The sequence below is a fragment of the Cariama cristata genome, unplaced genomic scaffold, assembly GCF_000690535.1.
Source record: "Cariama cristata isolate BGI_N322 unplaced genomic scaffold, ASM69053v1 scaffold6170, whole genome shotgun sequence".
Taxonomy (NCBI): Eukaryota; Metazoa; Chordata; class Aves; order Cariamiformes; family Cariamidae; genus Cariama; species Cariama cristata.
The window spans coordinates 60036-86444 of NW_009596348.1; the positions used below are offsets into that span (position 1 = coordinate 60036).

The 26409-nt window shown below is 38.7% G+C and overlaps 1 protein-coding gene across 2 annotated transcripts in view; it reads right to left on the minus strand.

Moving 5' to 3' along the window:
• The window catches only part of DNAJB6 (DnaJ (Hsp40) homolog, subfamily B, member 6), a 54228-nt gene that overhangs the window by 21078 nt on the left and 6741 nt on the right, over positions 1-26409 (minus strand). The window contains exons 5-7 of one of the 2 annotated variants that reach the window (XM_009705643.1): positions 16026-16157; positions 14983-15124; positions 12217-12287 (exon numbers count right to left, since the gene is read on the minus strand). In XM_009705643.1, coding sequence (XP_009703945.1) covers positions 12217-12287; positions 14983-15124; positions 16026-16157 — 345 coding nt within the window. Of the gene's footprint in view, positions 1-11528; positions 12288-14982; positions 15125-16025; positions 16158-26409 lie in introns of those variants that run through there. The other variant, XM_009705652.1, reaches the window with a different exon arrangement.

Here is a 26409-nt window from a genome sequence, read left to right on the forward strand (position 1 = left end):
TTAAAACCCACCAGAGTTTAGAAATACAACAAGTCATTTTTCAAATCCAAGACCTATCAATAACTAAATATTTATACATGCAAACATATACACACATACATATACACACATATATTTATACACACAAAAAGAAATTGTTCTGTGTATACTGCTCAAACTGAAGCTCTGACCAAAATAACCAATAAATGGAGAGCACAGAAATTAAAATTTTCTCGATTAAAAAAAAACAACAAACACACACCAAGCCAGAAACATGACTACCATCCAACAATAACAATACTTACAATTATCTTTTGTGCCTGGGAACAGTATCGTCAGTCAGTTTATACGCTCCTTCTGCAGAGATCCAGTGGGAACAGAGAACGTTTTACCAAGAAAGCTTTGTGAGTTTTGGAAGCAGACGGAGAATTCAAACAGTGCCATTAGTACCTGCTTCATGTATCCAATATGGCCAGGCATCTCCTGGGAAAGCCACCGCAGAGCTGCCCGTGCCCGGAGCGATGGCTGTTCCCATCCTATGTTGCTGCAGCAACACCATCCCACCTTCTCCCCTTTTAACACACCTCTGAGATCCATGGGATGAAGCACCAAGAACAAAACCAACCCTTTCCAACCTCAGTCTCAGAGGCTAAAGCAAAAAAGGGGGAGACCAGTATTTAAGAGCTACCACAAAGGCAGAGAATTCGGAGAGTGCCACATCCCAGAAGGGAGCAAAGAGCACCTGAACGCCCACCGGCTCACGGTGGAGGGGTGGATGCGCCCACCAAAACTGTGCACCAGGACAACAACTCAACACCTGAAGTTGCCGTGAAGAGCTTCTACTCAAAATCACCCAGCATACAGACATACTCGCATCCTCTTGTAATTCCGTAATGGCATTGAAAGCTTTTCCAAATATTTAAGTGACTGTTTCTAAGTGGACTTATTATACCATGGCATAAATATTTGAAAAACTTTTAAAACAAAACATCAAAACTGCAGAGGTTTGAACTGTTTAACTACAAAGGCAATTTTGTACTATTAGCAGCCCAAAGTGCAGGATCCAGCAAAGCTACTCCACCTTCCCCTTGAACACCAGCAAAATCAAAATCTTGCCAGAAACACTTGCCAAGAGTTTTACTAAGTTTGACGATGTCAAACTTCATTTACACTACAGCATTTCTCCTCAGCCTCATAAGATCATTATTGTTCCCTTTGTGGGGCTGAAAATGTCCTGCAGTCAGCACCGTGGTATCGAAAGGAAACCTAGAACAGATGCACAACAGATAAGACTGATGTTCACCTACATTTGTTATCATGCAAGTCAGCAACTGACATAAAAAGTCCCAGACTTTGCACTTTCGAGAACATTTCATCACTTTCCAATTAAAATTCTGACCTTGCCTGAACTCCCAGTATTGGATACCGCCTGGTATCTCCGCAGAAACAATCTCCTTTTACAGTAATCTTTACAAATACTAAATAAAAGAATTAACAACTGGTTTTCTAAAGAAAAAGTTGCTTACTGAAGACTGAATAGTGGACTGAAAACAAAATTACAGCAGGCAAAGCAGTAATTTCACCTTCCAGGAGGTGGAATCTGTTTGCAAAAGCCTTCAAAGCACTGACTTTCTACTGACAAGATAAACCTATAAATAAAACCACGCTGTTGTAACACTGATTGATATACTGGACTGATGACAGTTCAGCTAGGACCTCAGAATGTCCATCTCCATCACAATTTCAGCTGAAAATTTGGAGGGCCTATATTTTAAGGGAAGATTAGCCAGAACTGTCACAAAAATAGAAAACTGGAGAGGCTTTGACCTCTGTTAAGCAATGTATCACCTAACCTACATTAAAGCTGCACTTCGAGTTGCTAGCTTGGCTCTGTGCCACTTACAGGTCCATACTCAACACCAGAGACACAGATAATTTGGGAAATTTTGCCACCACACCCAGAAAACACAACAGTGAGCTGAATCTGGAGCCTGGTGTGAACAAAGGTTGGTTTTTTGTTTCAGGAGAAGCTGGGAGGCGTAAGGCAAAATCCCCCACCCCCCCCAGCCCCAAACCAGCTCTCATAAAAAAAGGCTTTCCACTGTTGGAAACTATTCGGTCCAGGGCAACAAGCACCTCCCCTGCACCAGAGCACACAGCACGGGCATGCACTCGTGATTTATCCTACGAAAAGGGTTACCAGGGATGTAGTCATCTTCTTCTATAAACATTTTGGGAGCAAAGCACACATGTGATCTCAGAGCAAGTGTTAGAAGAGAGGGAAGAGTCGAAACCACATGAGAGTAATCAATTAATCTTACATTCTTGATTTTGATCATCAAGAAGAGCACGGAGGCTTAAACACCTGTGTCTTCTCAGAAAAATGTTTTGTTTCCCTGAGTTGAGCTTCTTGTTTTAAGGAGTGATTACAAGAAGCATCTTCTTGATTATTCACTGCATTAGAAACCACTTAAAATTCACCTTCTGTTCTATGACATTTTCAAGACCGAGTTATATCTGTTAATAAAGAAATTATTAATGGCTACAAAACCACTATGGGTAGGATTCAGGACAAATTACGCAACTTTCTTTTAACCTTTCAAACAGGACTATCTTCCAATTCTTTTGGGCTAATACTTTCAAGATGGATCAAAAGGAAGTCAATAACAATGTCTCAGAAATACCTTGGAAATTATTTAGACAGCTCCCCTCGCAACAGATACTGCAAGTTATATCCCGTATACCTGGCATTGATATAATAACTCAAAAACACGAATATGCATAGTAACGTATGCGTAATTTTCTTTTTACTTAACAGTGGTAAAAACAATCATCTACTTCGTCATTTTCTACCTGATTCTCTAGAGAAATTGCTGTGTTTCGCCTAAGAACACCTGGTGATGTCTCTTCCAGCAACGTAACAGGAGACTTCAGTTGTACAGTGAACAGAACTGCATTTCCTAATGCTGAAATAGGTTCCACGTAGGATGCAATGCAAAAACTTTAACGGTCCTTGGAAAATATGGATAAAATGGATAGAATTCTTTTGCTTTGACAAGTTACAGCTCTGATACGTTTAAAAATAACTAGTTTTGAAGTGCTTCACTGCTAACCAACAGTCAACACATACAAGGTGTACAGTGGCTACACACTTTGCCAACTACAGAAAAGATTTCTGTCTGAGACTTCTTTTAAGCCAGAAAAAGGGCAGAGCAGTATGGCACGTACACTGGGCTGCTTTTCCATTAACAGTGTCCTTGTCACTACAGCTGGCTGTGTCTATACTGGCGAAGCTGTACTCCTTGACTCTGCTGTAAGGTGAAAACCTTACAGTTTTCATTATTTGTACAGGAAGGAGACTGCACAAAAGTTATTTTAAGGGCTGAATATTTAGATTTCAAAATATGGTTAATTTGACCATAGAAGAACTAAGACTTCGTTCTGGAGTTCCAGCACTCTCCAGCATGATACCTTCCCTAGAAAATGAGGAAGGATCTTAGAGATACCAGGACTTTGCAGTACAAGAGTTTACATTTTGGTTTTGTTCCAAACTATGTTTGATGGTTGTATGACCCAAATGCTGCTGAGTTATAATTCCAGGAATTTGCCTTTCCTCAAGCTTCTCTTCAAAATAAACTTGATTAACAAATGCAGCTCTGGGTATACACAAAACCCAAATAAGCGTCCACAGACAAGTTTTTGCACGCACAGAAGCCCTGGAGGAGACACTTCTCTGGCTGTTACCTGTAGAAATAGTTTTCTGACATTGCAGTCTTAGGCATTAAGCACACTATCAAAGATGATCCAATTAACAAAAAGCCAGCTTCTTTTCATCTTAATCACTCAAAATTCAAGACACACATATTGCTATCCATGTAAGATTTAACGCACACTAAAAATAAAAACTTTACATCATTAAAACATCGCCCATATTTAGGAAAATGAATCGTTCATTCTGACAAATTAATCTTTGCCATAACGTTACACTCGTTAACAAGTGACCTCCTAATCTGCATCTCAGGAGCTGAAATTAGGCTCTGCAGTCTGTTGCTGGTGAGAAGACAGGGGATGTACAAGGGCTCGCTGTAATGCAAATTCCAAATCAAATTCCCTGGGACAGTCATCACGGCCCTCACCCTGGTTCCTCCTCATCATTAAGCATCCAATTTGTCCACTGCAATAAAGCAACTACTTACCTTAACGTCTAGAATGTCTTCTCCCACGTGAAGTCCACTCTCGGCACCTACACATCCCACACTGGACGCTTTAGTGCAATAGTCATCAGGCAATAACATCTGTGCCCTAGATGCATGCGTTGTCTCCTCTCTTCCCACCTACCCTGCTTCCCCGGCACCTCCCAACAGCCAAGGCGGTCCCTGCACGCAGCCCCAGCCATCCCGCAAATTCTTTCATCACAAAAACATCCCCCAGTCTCAAAACCATGGCAAGAGAATATGTCATGTGCATTAACGTTAACACATCAGAGAGGGAGGGAAGAAGCTAAGATACAGACTATGAAGAAAGGCCTGAAGGAACACTGCACCCCTACATTGCATCTCGACCTGGGTCCCAAGCTCCTGAGTTTCCGCTACTTCTCTGTAAAGCCCTAACACTCGTTTCTCACTAAAACATATTTTTCAGAAAGGTAGTCTTTTAAGACACTGAAAGCCAGACAAACTACTTCTCTCGGCAGGTTCTCCCAACAGTTAATCACCCACGTGTTAAAAGCATACGTTTATCTTCTCATTTGAATTTGTCTAGCCTTACACAAATGTTTATACCCTTCTTCCAAACAAGGTCACCTTTAATATGCAGTTTTATCTTACTGTTGTACACTTTTTTTTTTAGACTCAAACTGGAATTTGGCAGACCATCCTCAGGCTGCAGCAGCACTCCCCTGCCTGCGCTGGCAAGGACACAAGGCCCGACAGCAGCACAGGGCTTGGGCCGGCAGAGAACAGGCTGGGTGAAGAGGAGACACAGGCAAATGCCCACCGCTTCTGCATTCCCTGCGGTAACTCATGATCACGTTTTCCTGATGAGAAAGGCAAAGGCCAAATAAGGAAAAAAGTCCTTAAAATTTATGTCAACAGCACAAAACAGGCTGTGTTGGTTTCCTGCTTCTCCCTTACTGGTTTCATGCCCTGCAAGTTACATCGAGAAATAGCATCGTGCCTATCAAGGATGTTAAGATTTGCCTCTCTTCTTGGGGCTAAAACATCCCATCTCAGAAAAGACAGAAGTAGCACTAGAGGTATTTAATGAAAGAAACGTTTTGGTGGTTGTCCTAACTCAGAAAGTGAATCTCCCCAAGAGAAAAATCTTCCGCTTCTTTGTGCTCATTCAGGAGCTCAGTCAAAGGCTGAGGGCAGGAGGTTCGTGAATGTTACTCCTGCTTGCAGGCAATACCAGATGCACCCAAAACAGCTTTAAGTGAATTTCTAGCTCTCTAGTGCTCTCCTGAACATCCAGCTCCCAGTTTGCATAGAAAAGCTGAATAAAGCCCTTTCGTTATTGAAGTGCAATACATTTGGTGGTAAGGACCTGATCCTATTTCCTGTAAGCACTCTGTAGTAAGAAATGTGCACGTCGAGATTAGCAGACTAATTCTGGGACGTGTCTGAACGAGTACTTAACAGAGCACATCCAAATAAATCAAAGTACCAAAGTGCCTTCTGATGAGAAGTAGTATTATTATGGAAAGCATGGCCAAAGTCCCCTGAAGACAAAAGGCTTAGTCCTCCGACACTGGCTAAGAGACACTGGAGGAAAAGCTGAGCCTTGGCCATGTCAGTTTTCTCCATTTTCCTCCAGAAATACTTTCACAGAGAAGTCCAAAGCAATCTTAAAACGTGCATAGCCTAGCTCCCTTTGGAAGAAGAGTGATGGAGACTGATACTACAGAATATGCCCTTTCACAAAAGCAAGACACAAGAGACTGTTGCCAAGTAAGCCAAATATTGCAACAGGATGACAAATTCAGATTTAGCTTCTGTAAAGAGTAAAAGGCAGCCTCCAACTACATGCCTAGGAAAAACATTTGCCAGAGGCAGCTATGGTGACAGTTATGCAAATGTGTGATAAATAAGCAAGTTAATCTTACTCTGTATTTCAGTTACAAAGATTAAGAGAGACGTGGCATGTATTTCTAGAGAGACACCAAAAGACTGTTGGATCTGCCCAGCTTCTCTATCAGATGTGTCAAAAGCCTCTGCAGCCTTACAATTCTTTTTTTCCAGGTAAACTCCCCTCCTGGACCACAATTCAATCAAGCTTGTGACTGCAACCAAGATACAAGAATCCTATTCCAGAGCTGCTGCTTTGCGTCTTTAGCTGTACTAGTAACAGCTTCAAGCAACTGTTACAGACATAGCCAAAATAATTCTTTCTTCTGGCTATCAGGAATGTATGCTCCATAATGTGAATTCTCTGACCAGCCACCCAGGCTGGATTCCTCTTCCATACTAGTAACTCATTTAAATAAATTTACAAATAAGAATGCAGAAGATTTCATATTTGATTTTTAACAGTCAATAAAAGGAGGAATTGAAGCCTTCTCAATGTAGTATGCCACTTGCTATACCACGTAAAAGACTAGCATCCTCACTGTAGTCTTTACAAACTAGGTGTTAATATTTAACCTGCCTCAGAACTAACATTCAGGTGTATGAAAGGATTCAACTTTATTTTGACCACTGGTAAACTAGCAGCTACAGGTTGGGTTTTTTTTCTCTTTTTACGAAGTTCATTCGAAGTTGGCTGCATTGAAAAGAATAGCTGAAAGAGCTCTCATTTGTCATTCAGTATAAAGGAAAAGTTATAGGCAAACCAAAGTTTTATTACCATAAGCCTCTCAAAATCTAATTTCTTGATTGTCAATTTTAAGTCAAGCTCAAAAATGATCTATTTTTAGTGATTTTAAAATGAACCCACCATGCTACAAAAGTTAACATTACTTTAAAAGTCAGAGAACTAAAGAGACAATTCTACTTAATAGCATCTTTTAATGAAGCTTTTTACTTATCTTTTGAATTAAATACACTTTAAGCCCCACCATTACATTTCGAAGCTGACATCTCAGGCAGAAGCCTTCAGCTTCCTTTATTTGGAAGATAATTAGCACTCAGGCCACCAGTGCAATCTACCTCACACCAGGACTTCACAGATTTCAGATTTGGTCACATCCAAACTACTGCATGTATTTTAGACATGGTAAGCATGACAGGGGATACAGTACTCATGTGGGTTTTCAATTAACTTTCTACCAGCTGTTGTAAGTAAGATAACACCTAACCCAGCACTAAGTCTGCCAGAACATAGTTTTCAGAGAAGTTACAAAGAGTTTGAATCGGCAGTCAGCTTGCATAGGTTCAGGGTTATGGCTCAGACGGTCACAGCATTTTGTTTGTTTTTTTTTTTAAATCTGACAGCAGCATCTCAAGAGTGAGGCTCACTGTCTTCTGAATGTATGACCTATGTAGCAGAGTATAAACCAACCATCTTCTGCTCTAACTTTTCAGTAGTGCACTTCATTCAACAACTAACTCCAGTCGAGGAGTGTTTTTTTTCCAAAACCAGAGCAGATCAAGCAGTAAACCCACTAAAATTATAAATTCAAAAGGTATAGTTTGTAGCACTAACAGGTAAATACGCTTCATTCCAACACTACTGCAACATAAGGACCACTTCAGCATCTTGGGTGGAAGATAAAAAGCTTTATACTTATGACAACCACTTGAAGACAAGCAGTAACAACAAGAAAACCCAAACTGTCTCTGTTGAGTACTACCTAAAACAAGTCTGTGGCCACAATTCAGTCCCAAAGCAAACAAGACCAGAGAGAGCAGACAGTGCAAACAAGCTTCCCTATATTAAAAAAAAATCAACTTTCAAAGTTCAGCTTACTGCTGATTGGCAGATTACTGATGTCTGTATTGCAATTACCTTCCGAGAACACCATGATTTAAAAATAAGCATAAATACCAAGACATCCAAAAATCAGAACCAAAGAGACGAGTTTTCCAAAAGTACTATGAAATGCTTCCACAAAACGGTTAACGAGTATTCTAATACTAAGCTAAAGCATTCCACTAACACTGAGCACTTTTGAAGTTCTCTGACCATAAGCATCATATAGCCTTGGCATTCATTTTGCAATGCAACCATCTTTAGAAGTAAGCACTGTCCTGTTACAATCACAGATTAAACTAAGGCAAAGTAGGCAACAAGCTCACTTCTTAAACAGAACAGAAGCAGATTCAGGAACAGAGCTCACGTTTCCAAAAATAAAAAATAAAATCTAATTTTCTCACTGGACCATCCCAGAGATGATCTGAAACACAGAAGCACAGCTAAATACAAAAGACAAACCTCCACTTACACCTAAGGCCAATACACATAGGAGGCAAGCAAACAGGACAGCCAAACACAAACACTGACAGAGAGATAAAAAAAACTCTTGGGTTTAGAGATGATGGGGTTTTTTTTTAAGTCTTTTACAATCTTGTTTTTAGCATTCTAAGATTCAGTCCATCAATTAATCAGAAGCTGATACAGTACACATCTTACAAATTCTACGTACACTTACCCTGCAGAGCAGCTTTGTCACTTATACCACAAATGTCTGTCACTCTCAACAGAGAATTGTAAGAATTCTCAGTATTGTAAGAACCGAGAACCACAATAGCTGCAGCAATGTTAAAATGTGAAGCATTCTCAAGCAAAATCCCAACCTTCTTCAGTAAAGCCAAGTGAAAGGGGTAGGTGCCATGCAATCTAAAGAGAAACCTGTGTTACAGTGTATTGCATTGCTAATACTGCCATGCACAAGAGATCCAAAAGAAGTTGCACCAAGAAAAAGCATTACAAAGTTATTGTATTTTACCAATCAACTTTGAAGCAGAGCATGAAAGAGTGACTTAGCAGGTTCAAAAACTCCATCTTAGTTTTTCCCAAACCACTGGAGGAGTCTTAATTTAAATGGGACAGTGTCCCTAAACATTCAAAATTAATCCCTCCTGTATGAAGCAAATGGTACTTTTAATCAAACAGCACCTGGTTTTGAAAGCTACCTCATCCCACTGCACGTCTGATGCATTTGCTAGAATTAAGAACCTTTTCTGTTATTAAATATTTTGTGCTGTTTTGGCCAAATTGAAGTTTAAGGCAATTTGCTGCCCTCGATGATCCATTACTTCTAGTGAGTAGGTTTTGTACATCCATCCAGATTATGTATTAGTAAGGAATGACATACAATTTCTCAGAGCAGTCTAATAAGTGGGTTTTCAAGAGAAAACTCCTATCAGCAGCACAAATAAGAAGAAATTCTGAATATGTAATACATAATAGGAAGATTTTAAACTGGATCCACAGTAATCACAGAATGAGGATTTATTTTGTGTATTAAAAATTACGTTGGATGCAAGAAGTTGCATCAAAAAAAAGAAGTTGGATGTGGTGTTACTTTAAAAAAAAACAACCAATCCTGTGTTCTACATATTGAAACAGGTGGAGACTATTAGGCTTAGGTCAAGTGTAAGAAGGTGACAGTTTTTCTACATCTGGAACTGGAACTGCCAGTCCAATGATATACTTGGACCAAGACCACATATCCACCCAGTTTAACCACCAGCCTATTCAATGGGTATCTGCTTACTCCTGCAGAAATCTTTACTGACGAATTCTGCCTTCTGATGACTCATTTCTTCTTGTCTTTGTGTTTTGCCAGCTTCTCTTTCTACCAAGAAAGTGCAGCACTGCCATTTAATGCTGCATTTTGTCCAGCTCTGACAATAATCAGCTTCAGAGATCTGAAGGCAGAAGAGAGACTATCCAAAACACTGGATCCTCAGGAAATTTACAGTGTTAAAAACAACTTGATTATAGAACCCTGGAGTGAACTGTTTCCATATAATGCTGTGAGAAGGACCACACTTCTCTGGGGAAGAAGATCTAAGGCAAGCACATGGGTACAGATTTGCTACTAGCAGCTATGCTATCATAACTGTGTTCTTATCTTGGAGGTAGGTAATTGGAATGTTAAAAAATATTACCTGGCATTAAAATAGAAGGTGAAGTTTGGCAGCTCAATGTAAAACCTATGGGTATCCACAGGAAGGAATTCAAACTCAACTCCAGATTGTCCTAATTTTATTTGACTTGGTTAACCAATTTTGAAGCACTTTTTACAGTTTACATAACTTAAAGGAGCACACTGTGTCCTATAAATATAAATTAACATTTTTAATAACTCAAGACATCACAACAAAGCCAGATTTTGAAATAAATCGTCTGTTTAGTTATCTGGATCAAGAAGGAACACACATGGGGAACAAAACAACAGCATTAACAAGAAAACACTGTTTAGTTCTAAACTGAGTTTGTGCTTCTACACCAAAAACACAACACTGAAGTAACAAGAACTCTGCAAAGAACTTGAAAAGGTACATAACTTCTGCAGTCCCAAAACCAAAGTACATATTTATTTCTTGTTCTACCTGTTATTTTGTTTGGTTCTACGAAATTAGCATTAGCAGTAGAGGGACAAATGTAAGATGCTAACTTTGCTGCAAATATGAATTCTGTTGTAGCAGTTTGTTAGATTGTTGGTTTGGGTTAAGTTGGTTTTCCTGCACTATAAACCAGAGCAAATCTTTTCAATGTATTTAATAATCAACGCGTTTGTTAGTACAAAGCAGATGGTGTTCAGCAAGAAGGCATTAAGTGATCATTTGAAAACACCATGCTTTTTTTTTTTAAAACACTAAGCCACCCTAAAGAATTTTGTGAAGGCCAGATGTTCAAAGCTGGTGCACAGATAAAAACTGCACATCCATGATTTATGCATGAAATTATCCAAAGCCTGGCAGGTGTTAACATATGCCAATAGTTACTTGCATGCTTTCTCGGTGACATACAGAGATCAAGTCATCTTTCACTAAACTTTGAAAATCTGGTCTTATCTACAAATTAACATTTTGCTTCACTCCATTAATTTAACAAAAGGCATTCTTCCATCTTTCAATTTTTGGTTGATGACTAAAAATAAGAGTGAGATAATGCTAGTAATTTTGTACAAGTCTTCAAAGCAATTACATTCGTTCTCAAAATAAGCAAAAAAACCTTATAATTCAGAAAGCCTTTTTTTAATTAAATGTTTTCCTGTATATTTATGCTCATTACAGATTGCTTCAAAAAATAATCTCAGAACTTGAAACTTTAGAAACTTTTTTTATTTTTAAACAGAGTTACTTTAGGCCTAGACCAAAAAAATTACGTACTAAGGCAAAAGATGGAGTTAGAGAGTCAGCCTCTGAATGCTTCTTAAAAACAGGTGCTTCAAATACAGGTTTAGAAAATAAATTAAATAATGTTTTCAGTCACACTGAAGAAAACATCTGCAAGGAAAAAAGGCCCTCATCCTTAAGACTGAAGAAAAAGGTGGTAGGAAGGGAAAAAAAAAAAAAAGAAAAAAAAAGCAGCACTGTTTTCCCAAGTTGCCCAAATCACACACAGACACAAGAAGGTTACAAATGCCATTCATGAAAGAATGCACCACAAACATCAGCATTTATTCATTTTGAAAATTTTTTTTTTTTTTAGCAAATGACAAAAGACTCAGCTCACTGGCTTCACTTTTGTTTACCTTTTGCTTACATTACACATTTAAACATTTGTCAAAACTTACTAAGTTGTCTGCACTCATGCACAACTAGAAAACATCCTTAATTTATTTAAACCAGAAATGCATTACCAGAAATGTATTAACATTGTTCACTACTAAACATTTAAAAAAAAGTTGAAATTATTAAAAAGATTATCCTGGAAATGTTAACTTCACAGCAGACTTAAACTACTAATTGGCTCACATTTCAAATTGGAAAAAGCAAGATTCATGCTAGTGTTAGTGTACATCTCGCCCTAGCACTACTGAAGGATGGTTCACCTTGATGATATATAATAAAAAGAAAAGTGCATACAGAAATTTACAACAATTTTAAGGACAAAAAATGGTCCAATTGATGTGGTCCCAACAATTAACTCAAAAGTCTATGACAAATACGAGCTTCAGTGAGCTATTTGTACTACTTAAGTATGGATATACAGAAAGTTGAGTTCGTTTGAAATCTTCAAAAAATGCTCCTGTCAATCCTCAAATGGTGGCTGTTATAGCTTAAAATTTCTGTTAAATGCGTGCGTTGAATTACTTGTTATCCAAGCGTAGCAGCTGCTCCTTACCATTTATTGTTAGCGACCTTAACTGGCCATCTTCTTCAACTTCTACTCTCTCTTGTCCATTCTCAACAATTCTGTAAGGCAAAAACACAGTTAACCATTTTAAAGCACTGTAAGCAGTTTGAAAATACACACCAGACCTAGGTTTTTAGATAATGAGGTATATCAGAGCACCACCTGCTTAATGCAACTGTAGTTGGCAAGCTTTTGTATTTAACAGTGCAGAAGCTGTAACTAGTAACCATCCGCACACCCCGGATATTGCTTATTTATAGCAAGAAAATTGCTTTCTAAAAGTTTGAATCCTCCAGTTTGTAGAGTTCACAGTTACAGTTGTCACCTCATACATTGTCGCAGTTGTACTGACGCGGCACACTTATCTAGAACTAAATGTCTTTTGACAGGTAAACTGTACAATCTTGATGGTGCATTTAGTACCCTCCCATTTGTTAAATGCGTAATATTCTAGATCCAATCACAATTTTGCATGATGTAAGGCACACATGTCTTTAAGCCACTTTTAATTTGATCAGAGCAATTAATTTGGAAACCTACTATATATGAAGTTTGACCAGTATGTACATTGTGAAATTTAAGTATCCCTGACTGGAAGGAGATATTATTAAGGAGGTCCGTGGGTTTGGGGTTTTTTTTTTTTTTTTAAATGGGAAGATAAGGAATGTTTAAATTATTTTTAGAACATTTAATTCATGCCTAAATTTCAACTATCTTGGAATTCTCCCCTCATGACTCAAATGAGGAAACCACACGGACGAATACAAATTTTTCTAGAGATCAGACGTGTTGAATACACTCATATTAAAAACAGAGGGAACAGCTTCTTCCCTGAAGCAAAATACTACTCAGAGAAGATTTTCATTGGGTATGCTGGGATATGGATCTTCTTTAGACTTTGCTACCTTGTGGGCAGACATTCTACAAAGTAACAGGACTTCTGGGAGACAGTAAATGTGTCTTCTTTTATGTGGCAAACGACACTTCTTGCTTCTCTGCTCCCTTTCGAAATATGATTTAAAAAGATGTAACAGTAGCATAGCTGATTTAGCCTATTTTTTTAATATTAAAACAAACATAGTGCCTTATCTTCTTTTGCATAAACACTTCCTTTGGTCTCTCTCACCCAGTACGATTCCCTTAAAAGCAGGAAGTTTCCAGATTTTTCTGGAATACACTCACAGAAAAATATCATCACCACACCAGCACGTGATGACAAAGGCTGCATTTAAGTGGTCAAGATGACAAGATCTCTCCAGTACAACAGGACACAGAAGAACCTTGCACTTTGAAGTATGGGACACAAGTTACCACACAAAAAAATTGGTTCTCCCTTGCTTTTCTGTAAATTTTTATTAAGTACTGAAATTACTACTTGTTCAGTACTTCTACAACTTATTGATCATAAAGTTCTGTGTAGGTTTCTCTACAGCTAACTAATATTTGGGTTTCCCAAATGCAGTGATTTCCTCATCACAAGCATGAAATAGTGAGAAGATACGCTGTATATTACTTGAAAATTCACTTTCCAACAAACACGAAATTTTCTCCTAAGCAGGTTTCAGTCACTTAACAGCTAAAAGAATTTATTTATTTTTTTTGGGGGGTTACACACACAAAAACTTCACTCAAATACTGCCTAGGAAAGCAAACTACAGCAGATGTTAGGGAAAACTGTTTCATGTTTCATAATGTCTGCAAAATTAAGTCCTCCCAATCCCCAGTTAAAAGCTTCACAATCAACAGAAACAAAGCGCACTTTTCCCTTCCGGAAGCTCAAGCTGACTTGGCAGACAGCAGTCAAGGACCACAATAAAAGATGCAATACTACACAGGACATTCTGAAGGTCTGGAAGAGCTCCACTGCTAGGTCCCTTTCAAATAGCAAACAAATTGCAACCTTCATTTTTCATCAGGGCAGTTCTGAAAGCATCTCTGTGCTGCTTTTGGCTGGGGTAGAGTTAATTTTCTTCATAGTAGCCAGTATGGGGCTTTGTTTTGGATTTATGCTGAAAACAGCGTTGATACCATTACTGCTGAGCAGTGCTTACACAGAGTCAAGGCCTTTCTTCCTCACCCCACCAGCGAGTAGGCTGGGGGTGCACAAAAAGTTAGGAGGGGACACAGCCGAGACAGCTGACCCCAACTGACCAAAGGGATATTCCGTACCGTATGACATCATGCTCAGCATCTAAAGCTGGGGGAAGAAGGAGGAATGGGGGGGACATTTGGAGTTATGGTGTTCATCTTCCCAAGTAACCATTACTCATGATGAAGCCCTGCTTTCCTGGAGATGGCTGAACACCTGCCTTCCAATGGGAAGTAGTAAATGAATTCCTTGTTTTGCTTCGCTTGCATGAACGGCTTTTGTTTTGCCTATTAAACTGTCTTTATCTCAATCCACGAGTCTTCTCACTTTCACCGTTCCGATTCTCCTCCCCATTCCCCCAGGTCTGAGTGAGCAAGCAGCTGTGTGGTGCTTAGTTGCCAGCTGGGGTTAAAGCAGAACAGTGACTTACACATCTGAACCCTCCTCAACTATCAACAGTTTGGACAAAACCACCCATATTCCCCATTTTCACATGCTACAGCTTTAAGTAACTCAGCAATGCCAAGAAGAGTCAGAGAACCCAACAGAACTTTAGAAAAAAAATAAAATTTTTAAGCATTCAGAGAAATCCAAGTATATTTATACGTATGTATTTATAGCTATGTATGTCTCTACATATAGTTTCATACAAATATATCACTTACCTCTTTGTAGTAATTTTTCTGCCATTAACTATTTTAGTTGAAGTTGATACCGATTTGAAGTTACCCATGCCACTGCCACCAAATGACGTAGAGGAGAACGAAGTAAGGCCTCCGTGTCCCAATGAACCAAATGAAGTAAAACCTATTGGGAAAGAAGGTATTTGACTAAAAATTTATTTTTGCATGACCATGGGATCCAAATTTATCATCCACTCAGACTACATCCTACCTTCAGGATGCCCTTAGTTGGTTGCATCACCAAAACACCAGTGACTAGATGGCATTAAACACCAGTGTGAAAACATGGTTCCAGCCCCATCAATTTCTCCCATATGGACCCATAGTTCAAATTCCAAAGGCATACAGCACTGTCCAAAAACGACTCGTCACCTCCAGCCCTGAAGAAAAGGCATTCAAGCCTGTCTGCTGAACTCAACCATTATTATCATTCTTTCCACTCAATGTAAAGCTACTAACTTTAATGAATCTGATTTTTTGCTTTAATGTAGATGTTGGGATGCCCTGAGTTAGCAGACAGAAAAAGTTCTGTATCACTAACATCCCAACTAATACTCAGAATCCTAACATTTGAAAGGATGCTGACTACCAGCAGCTCTCAGTAACCTCTGAGATACAGACATCTGCATTCAAATTGACTACCCCAGAACTGATACTAAGTAGTATCATGGGTTTTAGGCATTTTTCCAGTGTATTTTCATGACCTTAAATAAAAGCTATCACATCCCCAACACCTAAAAGCAAACAGAACAAAACCAATGCTAAAGCAATAAAGAAATTGTAGCACCAAAATAAAGAATACAAAAAGTTCTAGCTCTTAGAGGTCCATTTACTTTTCATGAACTTTCGGGTAGACCAACTATTGTAACTATAGCTTTATTTATATTCAGATTTTACAGAGAGCAGCTTAATTTAAAAAAAGCAGCCTCAGAATTTCCTGAATGAAGGAGACAGTTTTTTAAAAAGTAAATATATATAAAGATTCTTTGTGAACTGCATTCCTTGTTAAACATTGTGATATTTACCTGTATCAAATGAAGAAAAACCACTTCCAAAAGCAGGGAATCCACCGAAAGCAGAGAAAAACGATCCACCACCTCTGTTTCTGCTTCCCCTTGGACCCCGCCTGCCCCCGAAGAAGTCCTCAAATGGGTCTTCTACAAGACAGAAGACAACATTTAAGGCGTCAATATTACTGAGTGATTCTGTATTTAATCATTAGCGATTCTTCATTAAAAAAAGAAATTTCCTGTTACAGATAAGATTCTTCCTTTGAAATATTTGATGCTACTGAACTGAACAGCCCACCAAAAAGGCAATTCCTATGCTCCTTCTGGACTAAATTCTGTCTCACTTTTGGACCTAAAAAATAATTATAAAAAGTAGCTGATTTCCTTATTTTAGCTATTTAGTATTAAAAACCAGTAAACCTAATGTAAACCTCTTACATTTTTCACTATAACAGAAGTGATGAGAGCTACAGAAATAGTATTGTTTCCACCACATGCTCATACAGCATAATACACTGGAGGTATGATAAAAAATTAAATCAGTATTTATTTGAAGCCAACTATGTCCAGTCAGTTAGCATTTGACAGACTTAACACTTCAGATGCATAATCGTCATCTCTACACACCAAGTCACCATAAGGCAAATCTTTCAGCTGTTCTACAGAACTCCCTGCTGTCAGGCTAAGGTCTTCCAAGGCGTAGAATAAAGAGTAGCACTACAGACAAATTAAACTCTTAGAACGTGGATTTAACAAATCTTAAAATTTTGCACACAGGTACCTGAACTTTAGCTTCCTTCTACTCAAGATTTATTGTGGATCACCATGATGAGGACTCAAAAAAGTAATTTCCAGATAGTTATATCAATTATTGAAATATAAAACCAGCAGCCAGGGATTGATGACTCCTAATCTTGAAGTGTTCAAAGTGTTTATTTTAGCACTTGCCACATTAGGTACTTCAAACATATATTCTGATACACATTTACACAGCAAAGTATGGAGGTTTACACACAGTGTCCCTAAGAGGCATTCGGTCCCTACCAAGCAGGAGGAAGAGGGGAAAAATACAGAAAGGGAGTCATAAATAAAATGCTATTTTAAATTCAAGTACAACTGCCATGTCATTCACAACAGCTATTGTTCCATCCCCATCAGGAAGACAATAACTCACTCTCTCAAAAAAAAAAAAAGGGGGGGGGACAAAAAAAAAAAAAAAAAAAAGGGGGGGGGGGGCAGACACCTATACAAGCAATCCTTATTTACTTTCTCACATTTTCCTAAAAAGTAGTTATTACTAGAATCATCTGAAAACTGCCTTTTACCAGTGCTCTTGAAACAAAGAGCAACATATAAAATTGCAGTCATATAACAGATAAATATAATACTTGCATTAAAATCAGAAAAGTTTAGGAACTTCAACCACTCTCTCTCTCAATCACAAACTCTTCCAAAATGAGTGTTGTACAGTACCAACGATTTTACCAAGTTTTACAAGTGGGGACTCAGCATTGAAAGATAGTCTGAAACACTGCTCAGAATAAGCTCTTACAGAAAAAATGCAGAAACTGTTGAGAGTAGCAACAGAAGTATAAAAGCAAGGAAATACTCTTATAACTGCATAACTGTTTAGAACTACAAATTGACAAAGTCACAGTCAGAAATACAGTATTTACTCCACCTCTGGTACCCCCACAAAAATCCAAGCTGATTTATGATAAATCACCAATTAATATAATAGTGACAATACTGAAGCAAACAAAATGATAGTAACAAGATCCAATTTATGTGCAACTTAAAAGTGAAGTACCACAATGCATTTATGCTGAATAAAGGCAGCCACTGAGGTTCAGACATCTACTCCCATCAGCAAAGACATAAAAGGCCAAGAATAACAACAACAAAAAACAACCCTATCTTTCCCCTAGCTTCCCCAGTTATTGACTAGAACAAGGCAGGACCAAACTTTCATCTTACATACACTAGACAAGCAAGTGATAAGATTTTTTTTTCTACCTCAGGTATTTTTTTGTTTTGTGCTTTTTTTTTCATGTAGAACAAGTTTTCTTCAATATAAAGATGACTCTTTATTACCTTTAAAATAATAGAAATTAAACCAATGCTTAGGCATGGAAATATGGGAACCTACAATCAAAATTACTATTTCCAAAACAAACACTATGCTCATTTAAAAAAAAAGGCGATTTTTTTGTCAGACTAGCATATCAGCTAGCAAGTAAAACCACTGCAGATAATTGTTTTGTAGTCCAATTTATTCCCACTAGGTTGACTCATAAGTTAGTTATGAAGGTCATTCACTCACGTGTACAAACGATCTATATTATATTACTCCCCCTGTTAAGCTTTCTATTTATAGTCCAATTTTTCTTGTTACCTGGAGTTGGAATAAAAACAAAACAGTCTGCCATGTAAGCTTTGAGTTTTTAATTCCCCACAGTGTATCAGCCTATTCTGCAAGTGGTGAGGAGGAGAGATTCACAAGAAGAGCAGAATTGCAAAAGTTTTTAAGGGAGGATCACAGAATCTCCCAGAGATCCTTGCTATCAACCCAGCTTCTAAATGGATTACTGCCTACTCCTCTCCTAGCCACACAAAAACCTAGCCGAGACTTGGATGGCCTTATTAGCCTTTGGCAACCCTACACACCAAAGAAAGAGGTCAGCACTCCATATTAGCAACTGTTCTAGCCTCAAGTGATTTCTGTTAGCAGCCCTGCTAATAATCCTCCAGTGCTCTTCCAGTAATTCTCTCCAGTAAGATACTCTAACCACTCTTCCGCAGTGGACTGCAGAATGCTCAGCAAGATGGATTATGCAGAGATGGGAAAATGGGTAGGACTTTCCTGAGGAAATATTTCTTACTATCCTGACAGCCATCCAGGTACAGTATGCAGGGGAAAAAAAAAAAAAAGCCAAAATCATTGAGGAGAGAAGGCAGCAGGAGGCTTCTGGATTATCATTTGTTGTATCCACCACCAAATACACATTAATATAGCAATCTCACAACTACTCAGACCGTGTTTATGCTTTTAGTCCCTAAATCAGGATGATTAATAGTACCACTCAGCAAAATAGTAACATTTCAGCCTGGTAAGTCTATTTTTGTGAATTAGCAAAACTTTTCCATGCACGGTAACCTTTTCACGTAGATGGCTTTTTCCAAATGGTTCAAATGCAGTGAATATCACAGTATCAGGTTGTAGGGGTTTTTTTAATGACTCATCTTATGATAGTCATTTTGGTGCTTACTATCCATGTAATTTTCTGAAGCATATCAGGTCAACAAAACTAAGCAGTAAAAAAAAAAAAACCACCACAACTCCACAAGTGAAGGTCTTTCTAAAAAGGGAAAATACTATACAACTTAAAAGCTTTAGAAAACTGAAATGCTAGACTAGTGTCACTTCAGAGTATTACTAAACACTGTTTGGAGATAAATCCACAGTTTATTCTAATCTGGATATTACCAGAAGCTTATGGGAGGACACAAGTATCAGATTCAGTTTCAACAAAAATGTTGTACGCTTCTGACACAGAACTTGTGGCGCTGTCAAAACAGCAAAGATCAAGAGAGGATAAAGGGTGAGAAATTTCAAGGAAGCGAGCGAGACAGACTTCTAAGCTATCAACAGCAGATGACATGAAGCTTTCTGGGGAAAAAGCAACTGCTTAAGCAAAAAACTCATGGTAGCCTGCTACCAAAAAAAAAAAAAAGAGAGACAAAATGAAGGCCTTCAGGGCTCTTGCTGTTACTAGGTAGGAAGACTGCAGTCACACAAGCCAAAAAGTTAATGCGAAGGTTGGAACACAAAACTCCCAGCAACATTAAAGATTGTACACTAACAAGTCCATCTGAAAATACTTACATTAGAGGTAATACTTCCAAAAGAATCCACTTTATTTAGAAAAATCTTTGCTAATTCAAGTGCAGCAACTGTCTTGTTCCTCTGGGTAAGACGTTTAACCTGCTCACTGTGAACCATAGAATCCTACATTGCTTTTCTGTAGTCACAGGAAAAGGATTTCACCTCCAAACAAGTATAATAATAAATATAATAAATAACAACAACTATAATAAATATCTCACTGCAGTTAAAATAAGGTGGGTCATGATCACCTCCCACTCTCAGGAGTTCTCACCTGTAACACAGAAACAGGATTTTCTCCTTTTTAGCAGCATAAGCCAACTGCAGAATACTGCTTAAAAGATGTGATTGCTCTCCTTTCCTGCCTTTTGACCATGGAAGCAAATGACAAGTTGCATTAATTCACTGATCCAAAAGAAAACACTGAATGTTTGTATTGTTAGCTTTCTGTTGCATCCATGAGTTAACCTGGACCCAGTAGTGGCAAGATTCGCGTATCCGAAAGTAAATGGACGGGAAAGCATCATACGATAGGGAAACAGAGGAAAGGAGGCAAAACCCAGACTAGACCTATATTTGAAGCAGTCCACAATTCAGTCAAGCTTCATGAAATTCATTAAATCAAAGGCATTAACTGAAATCACAATACACTATAAACTGAAAGTGCCACATTTCCTATGGCAGTCACTTCTACCATGACACTTGTACCCTGGCAGCTGCTTGGGGAACCAAATCAGGAACTGATCAGCTGAAAACAGCATCTCCAGATAAAAGGAAATTCAGCCACATCAATTCTTTGCTAGAGTTCACAGTGTGACTGTAAAAGCAACTGTGCTGGTTACAAGGCAGACAGGAGGAAGAAGTGCCCAAGGGTCAAAAGCAGTGCAGAAAGACACTTTCAGCCATAGAACGATGCTATCCCTGATGAAAGTGCTGGGCACATTCCAGTGCAATGCCATCGTTCACCTCCAGAAAATCAAAAGTGTTGAGATAAATTGTGCACTGTCAGCAAATGTTTTCACATGCATGCACTACTGCAGCCAGAGATGTTGATAATTTTATAGGGACAGTATTCAAAGGAACATTACCATGTAAAAACAGAATCACTGCTCAGTCACCACTCACTGGACTACTTCCCCAACCAGTGAAGTTTCTTTCCTTAATTCTTTGCAATCAGAGCCACGCCATTGCCTTTGCCAAAACATGACACATGAGCTGAATGCCCTTATTGCAGATGAAGGAGGATGACACTGTAGGTGCTATGCACTGAGCGGAATAATGTTGAAAGGCTGCTCAGCCCCTACATACAGAGAAGGTCAAACTCAACAGCATTGAGTATCACCGTCTGTAGTGTTTCAGTAAGCAAAGGCAGTACAGGCTGCCTGCGTACCATCATTTCTTTATGTCAAAACCATACTGGAAGTGACTTTGTTACCAGTGCCAGAAGAGTGTCTGAAATGAGTCTCTGAATAATGTGTTTACGCAAAGGGCTATAGATACATGATACATACAATAAAAATAGAATGTTGGAGTAGCTGTTTCTATCTTGTCTTCCATCTGAAAAAGGTTTCAAATATGCACATTCGCAGTAAATACACACAGAACCTCATGCTACAGCTCTGGAGTATATCCAGGCACAAAAAACTGTATCATCAGAACTGGACATGCCACAGAAACCTGCAAGCACTTTTGCATGGAAGGTGGGGGTCAGTCTCTTCTCCCAAGTTACCAGTGACAGGATGAGAGGAAACTGCCTCAAGTTGTGCCAGGGAGGTTTAGATTGGATATTAGGAAGAATTTCTTCACGAAAAGACTTGTCAAGCTCTGGAACAGGCTGTCCAGGGAAGCGGCAAAGTCACCATCCCTGAAGGTATTTAAAAGATGAGTAGATTTGGTGGATGACAGGCTAGACATGAGTCAGCAATGTGCACTCGCACCTCAGAAGGCCAACCGCATCCTGGGCTGCATCAAGAGAAGTGTGACCAGCAGGTCGAGAGAGGTAATTCTGCCCCTCTACTCCACTCTGGTGAGACGTGACCTGGAGTATTGCATCCAGCTCTGGAGTCCTCAGCACAGGAAAGACATGGAGAAGGTCCAGAGGAGAGCAACGAAAATGATCTGAGGGCTGGAGCACCTCTCCTATGAAGACAGGCTGAGAGAGTTGGGGTTGTTCAGCCTGGAGAAGAGGAGGCTTCAAGGTGACCTCATTGCAGCCTTCCAATATCTGAAGGGGGTCTATATGAGAGATGGGGACAGACTTTTTAGCAGGGTCTGCTGTGACAGGACAACAGGCATTGGTTTTAAACTAAAAGAGAGTAGATTTAGACTTAACATAAGGAAAAAAATTTTTACAATGAGGGCGGTGAAGCACTGGAACAGGTTGCCCAGAGAGGTGGTGGAAGCCCCATCCCTGGAGGCATTCAAGGCCAGGCTGGATGGGGCTCTGAGTAACCTTATCTAGCTGGTGAAGTCCCCGCTTACCGCAGGGGCATTGGACTAGATGACCTCTAAAGGTCCCTTCCAGCCCAAATGATTCTATGATTCTATGTGGTGCTTGGGGACATAGTTTAGTGGTGGACTTGGCCATGCTAGGTTTATGGTTGGACTCAATGATCTTAAAGGTCCTTTCCAACCTAAACAATTCTATGATTCTATTTTCTTCCTCAACTACAAAATAAGCATACTGTTGATGCCACTTACTCAGAAGAAACATTAAGATGCTGTTGCAAGCACTGTTGATTCACCTGCCTAGAGTGTTTCAGTATGGTCTTTAAAATTGCTCACTTCCACAGATTAGATGTCAAAACAGATGTTTGCCCCACTTATTTAAAGAAGTTTACCAGCAGAAGCATTTGAAAGTCTTTCTAATGATACATAGTAGAGATTCCGGGATTAGTAATTTTCTAGAAAAAGATGACTTAAAACATTACCTTTGAATACCACCTACACCGTAATTACAAAGATGCTTTAATTACAAAGAGTACAGTAAGTCCAACTCTAATCAACATTTCATATTTATCAAATTAATGGCCAAATGTTCAGGCACACCTTAAAAATTGAGGAATCTTCCACTACCATTGTATGACCTGCTCTCCTTGTGCTATGTTCAGCATTTGTCCTCTCACCAATTTAACCAGCTAGCCATCCAAGAAAACAAAACCAAACCATTTTCTTGGGGACTAACCACCTGAACTGGCTTGGGACACCTGAGATAAACTTCCTTTTTGGCCAACATGCTATCAAACACCTTCTTAATGTAGTTAATGGGGCATTTATCAAAGATCAAAATTTTATGACAGACACAAGAATTTGGAACAAGGCCTCCTCCCTTTCAGCCGCAGAAGCTACGTATTAGTTTAGCTACCCTTGGAGCCACAGCATTACCTATTCCTGTTTGACGATGCTGTCTGGGTGAGACAATTCCTGTGTTTCAAAACCCTTTTTCAAACCTATCAAGTTATTTCTGAAAAATTCATAGCAGTGAGATTCAGGCGACTCAGTGGATAATTATGATCCAAGACTGGTGCTTATGGAATACAAGCATGCACATTCATACCAAAGCAACGAATGCACATGCAAATCTCTGAGCACTTCATAAACTGCACCAAAAACCTGCAAATTTATGTCAACAAAAAGATTAATTACAAAGAGGACAATGTTGTGCAAGACAGCTTTAATTGAAAGTTGCCTCCATTTTCAGTTTTAAGAACATATTTGACTACCAAATATATTTTGCATTAGGACACCTAAACATCACAATTATCAGAAATAGGATTACATGTGGATTATCTTACGCAAACCTTTTGCCCCAGCAAGACAAAAGGTTTTGTCCTTAAGAGAAAAAGGCTGATGAAGCTACCCCATTCCTGAACAACATCCTAAAATACAAATCATGTAAAATACAGTTTGCAATGATTACTGTACATAGATTTTCCTCTTGTCAGGTGAAGACTCTTTAGCCTGGATGCTTACAGCAACTCGCTATACTTTTCCAGAACGCTCATGCTTCATTTTATGTAATCGATACTACAGTAGTCAGTCTGCAGTAATTTTGTTGTTTGTTTGTTGGAACCAAACTACGTACCACGTAACTAGTTCTCCAAGACAAATATTTATATCTAGCTAGCTATATAAAGGCTAATTATAAATTTAAAAATAATATAAAGTTTAATTTTACCTTTGGTTTCCAAAAGTATATATTTTTAAATACTATATAAACCAGGTAACCAGAATTCTCAAGGGAAAACTCCACAGAATGTATATGGGTTTATAGGCATCATCTGGTATTAAGTTTAGATTAAAATACACCACAAATTCTACTTCACAAACTAAGAAAAACATTTAAGACATTTATAAAACACCATCTCAGAAGGTACAGTAAGAATACCAAAGTGTTTAGGAACTATAGCAAAACTGTCAATGTTATATTCTATGTTGTAAGAGACTCCACAGACTTCTCATGGACAAAGTCTGCTCCGGATGGATGCCATTTCTAATTTACCACATCACATTGTTAACATTCTAGCATAGCAAAAAGCATGGTTCCTTGTGGGATTCCTTTAACTAGACATAAAGAATCTAAAGCTGTTCGAAACGTCTGAAACATGCTGTCGAGCTTCTAGATGCTGCTGCTGGAGAATATTGGTCTGCTGTAGGTCCCAAGTTGTATTTTCTGGCCCAAACAGAAATTACTCAGGCATCTCAGATACCCTAAACAATCTCAAATGTCACCAGATGCGTATGTGAAGCTCAATGTATATAAAAGATGACTTAACTACTTAAGTTGCTGTTTGAACTACTAAATTGCCTGTTGTGTAATGTTATGCTCTTGTGATATCCCCTTCACCTTTGTACATTCTCCTCTTTTCTACAGATGAATAAAGATGCCTCTCTTGATAAAGAAAACTTTCTTTAACTGCAATAGCAGTGCAACATAGCTCAGTGGAGTTTGACAGACTCAATTCATAGCACAATTTTAGAAATTCTTCACATCCGTAAATTTACAAGGATTATGCATCTGAATGCTGCTCTTTACATATTCAATGGCAATCAGGATATAGAGAGTCCCACCTGCATTCCGTGGGCTTCACTACATGCCACTTCAAACTGTATAAAAGGTACACAACATTTCAAAGTATTTATTCAATTTCATCTTTGATTCCACCAGCGTACATTTTCAGAAAGCATCACCTCAGTCCTTACTCAGTTGCTGACCTGAGTAGCTCCTTAAACAGTCACTAGTTCCACAGAAAATTCATCAACTAGTTGAAAACCCCTCATTTTTAGAAGATAAATTCCATTATTCTTCAGGACAAAAGCTGTCCCACCAGTGTTTCAACACAGCAGAATCTACAAGGGCTCTAGTTCTCCAATACAAATATTCATGTTATACAGAGTTCTACTACTTGCTTTTGGCATTATTAAATGCACTACATTCAGCTGAAAGCACCTGTATTTTCATGTTGTACTACCTTAAACATTCACATAAATGCAGAGATTGTTGCAAACACTTTTTATAGAAAGCTGTGGAGAAATCGTTTTGAGCTACGCTTTCCCATATTAGAGAATATCTTAACCACCTTATTTGGAAATTTTTTTTGGCTTTAAGAGGTGTTCACTTTGAAGCCTTCTGATGAGAAAAATTACACCAGCTTTTACTCAGAACCCAAAGCTCAGCATAGGTTTTAGGACTCTGACACTGCAATTATCCACATAAAGTGGAGGCAGCTTTGAAATGATCAGGTTTTGTCAACTGGAGTACACATACCACTGCTGGCAGTGCCAGAACCTTACTCTGTATGAAGTGGACTCTGTACCACATTACTCATATCTTAAAGCTGACAGTGATCAATACATGAAGTATACAACCTGCCTTTGAATAAATAAATAAATTTGGGTGTTAAGCAGGGCGAGAATGTTTTTGGAAGCATGCCTCAATGTCACCAGTCAGAGGTATGTTGTTAAGTCCACCATTTCCACAGGGTGAGATGTATTGCCGTTCCTTTACAGGAGAGGCTAAAGTAGCTGCAATATCCCAGGAAGACTTTAGCAGTCGTGGTATCTCCATCTGATAAGCTAGATAGCTCTATGCACTGTGTTGTACAGCCTTCCTTCTAAGGAATCCAAAAGATAAGTCCTCAGGCTCTTTTTAAGCCCAAGACTATTTAACATGAAGAACTTAACTTCATGGCTTTAAGGTTAGTCATGAACACTGACATTTTTAGAGACAGTAAATTAAATCTTTTGCTAGTGCCAAGGAAGCCAATACAATCAAAAGCAAACAGAGCTTCAGTCTGCTAGTAGCTAGAACATGCCTTACCTACACAATTTACTATACAGATATTTGATTGAGAACCAACTCTTTAAAGTATCTTAGATTAAAAAAATAAACAAAAAGCTAAATTCTCTTTCCCAGCTCATCCTCACGAGCTTCCTACTCAACACCTTGCTCAGATTTTTCTAGGTTTTCTACCACTCAATCACAAAATGGTTTAGGTTGGCAGGGACCTCTGG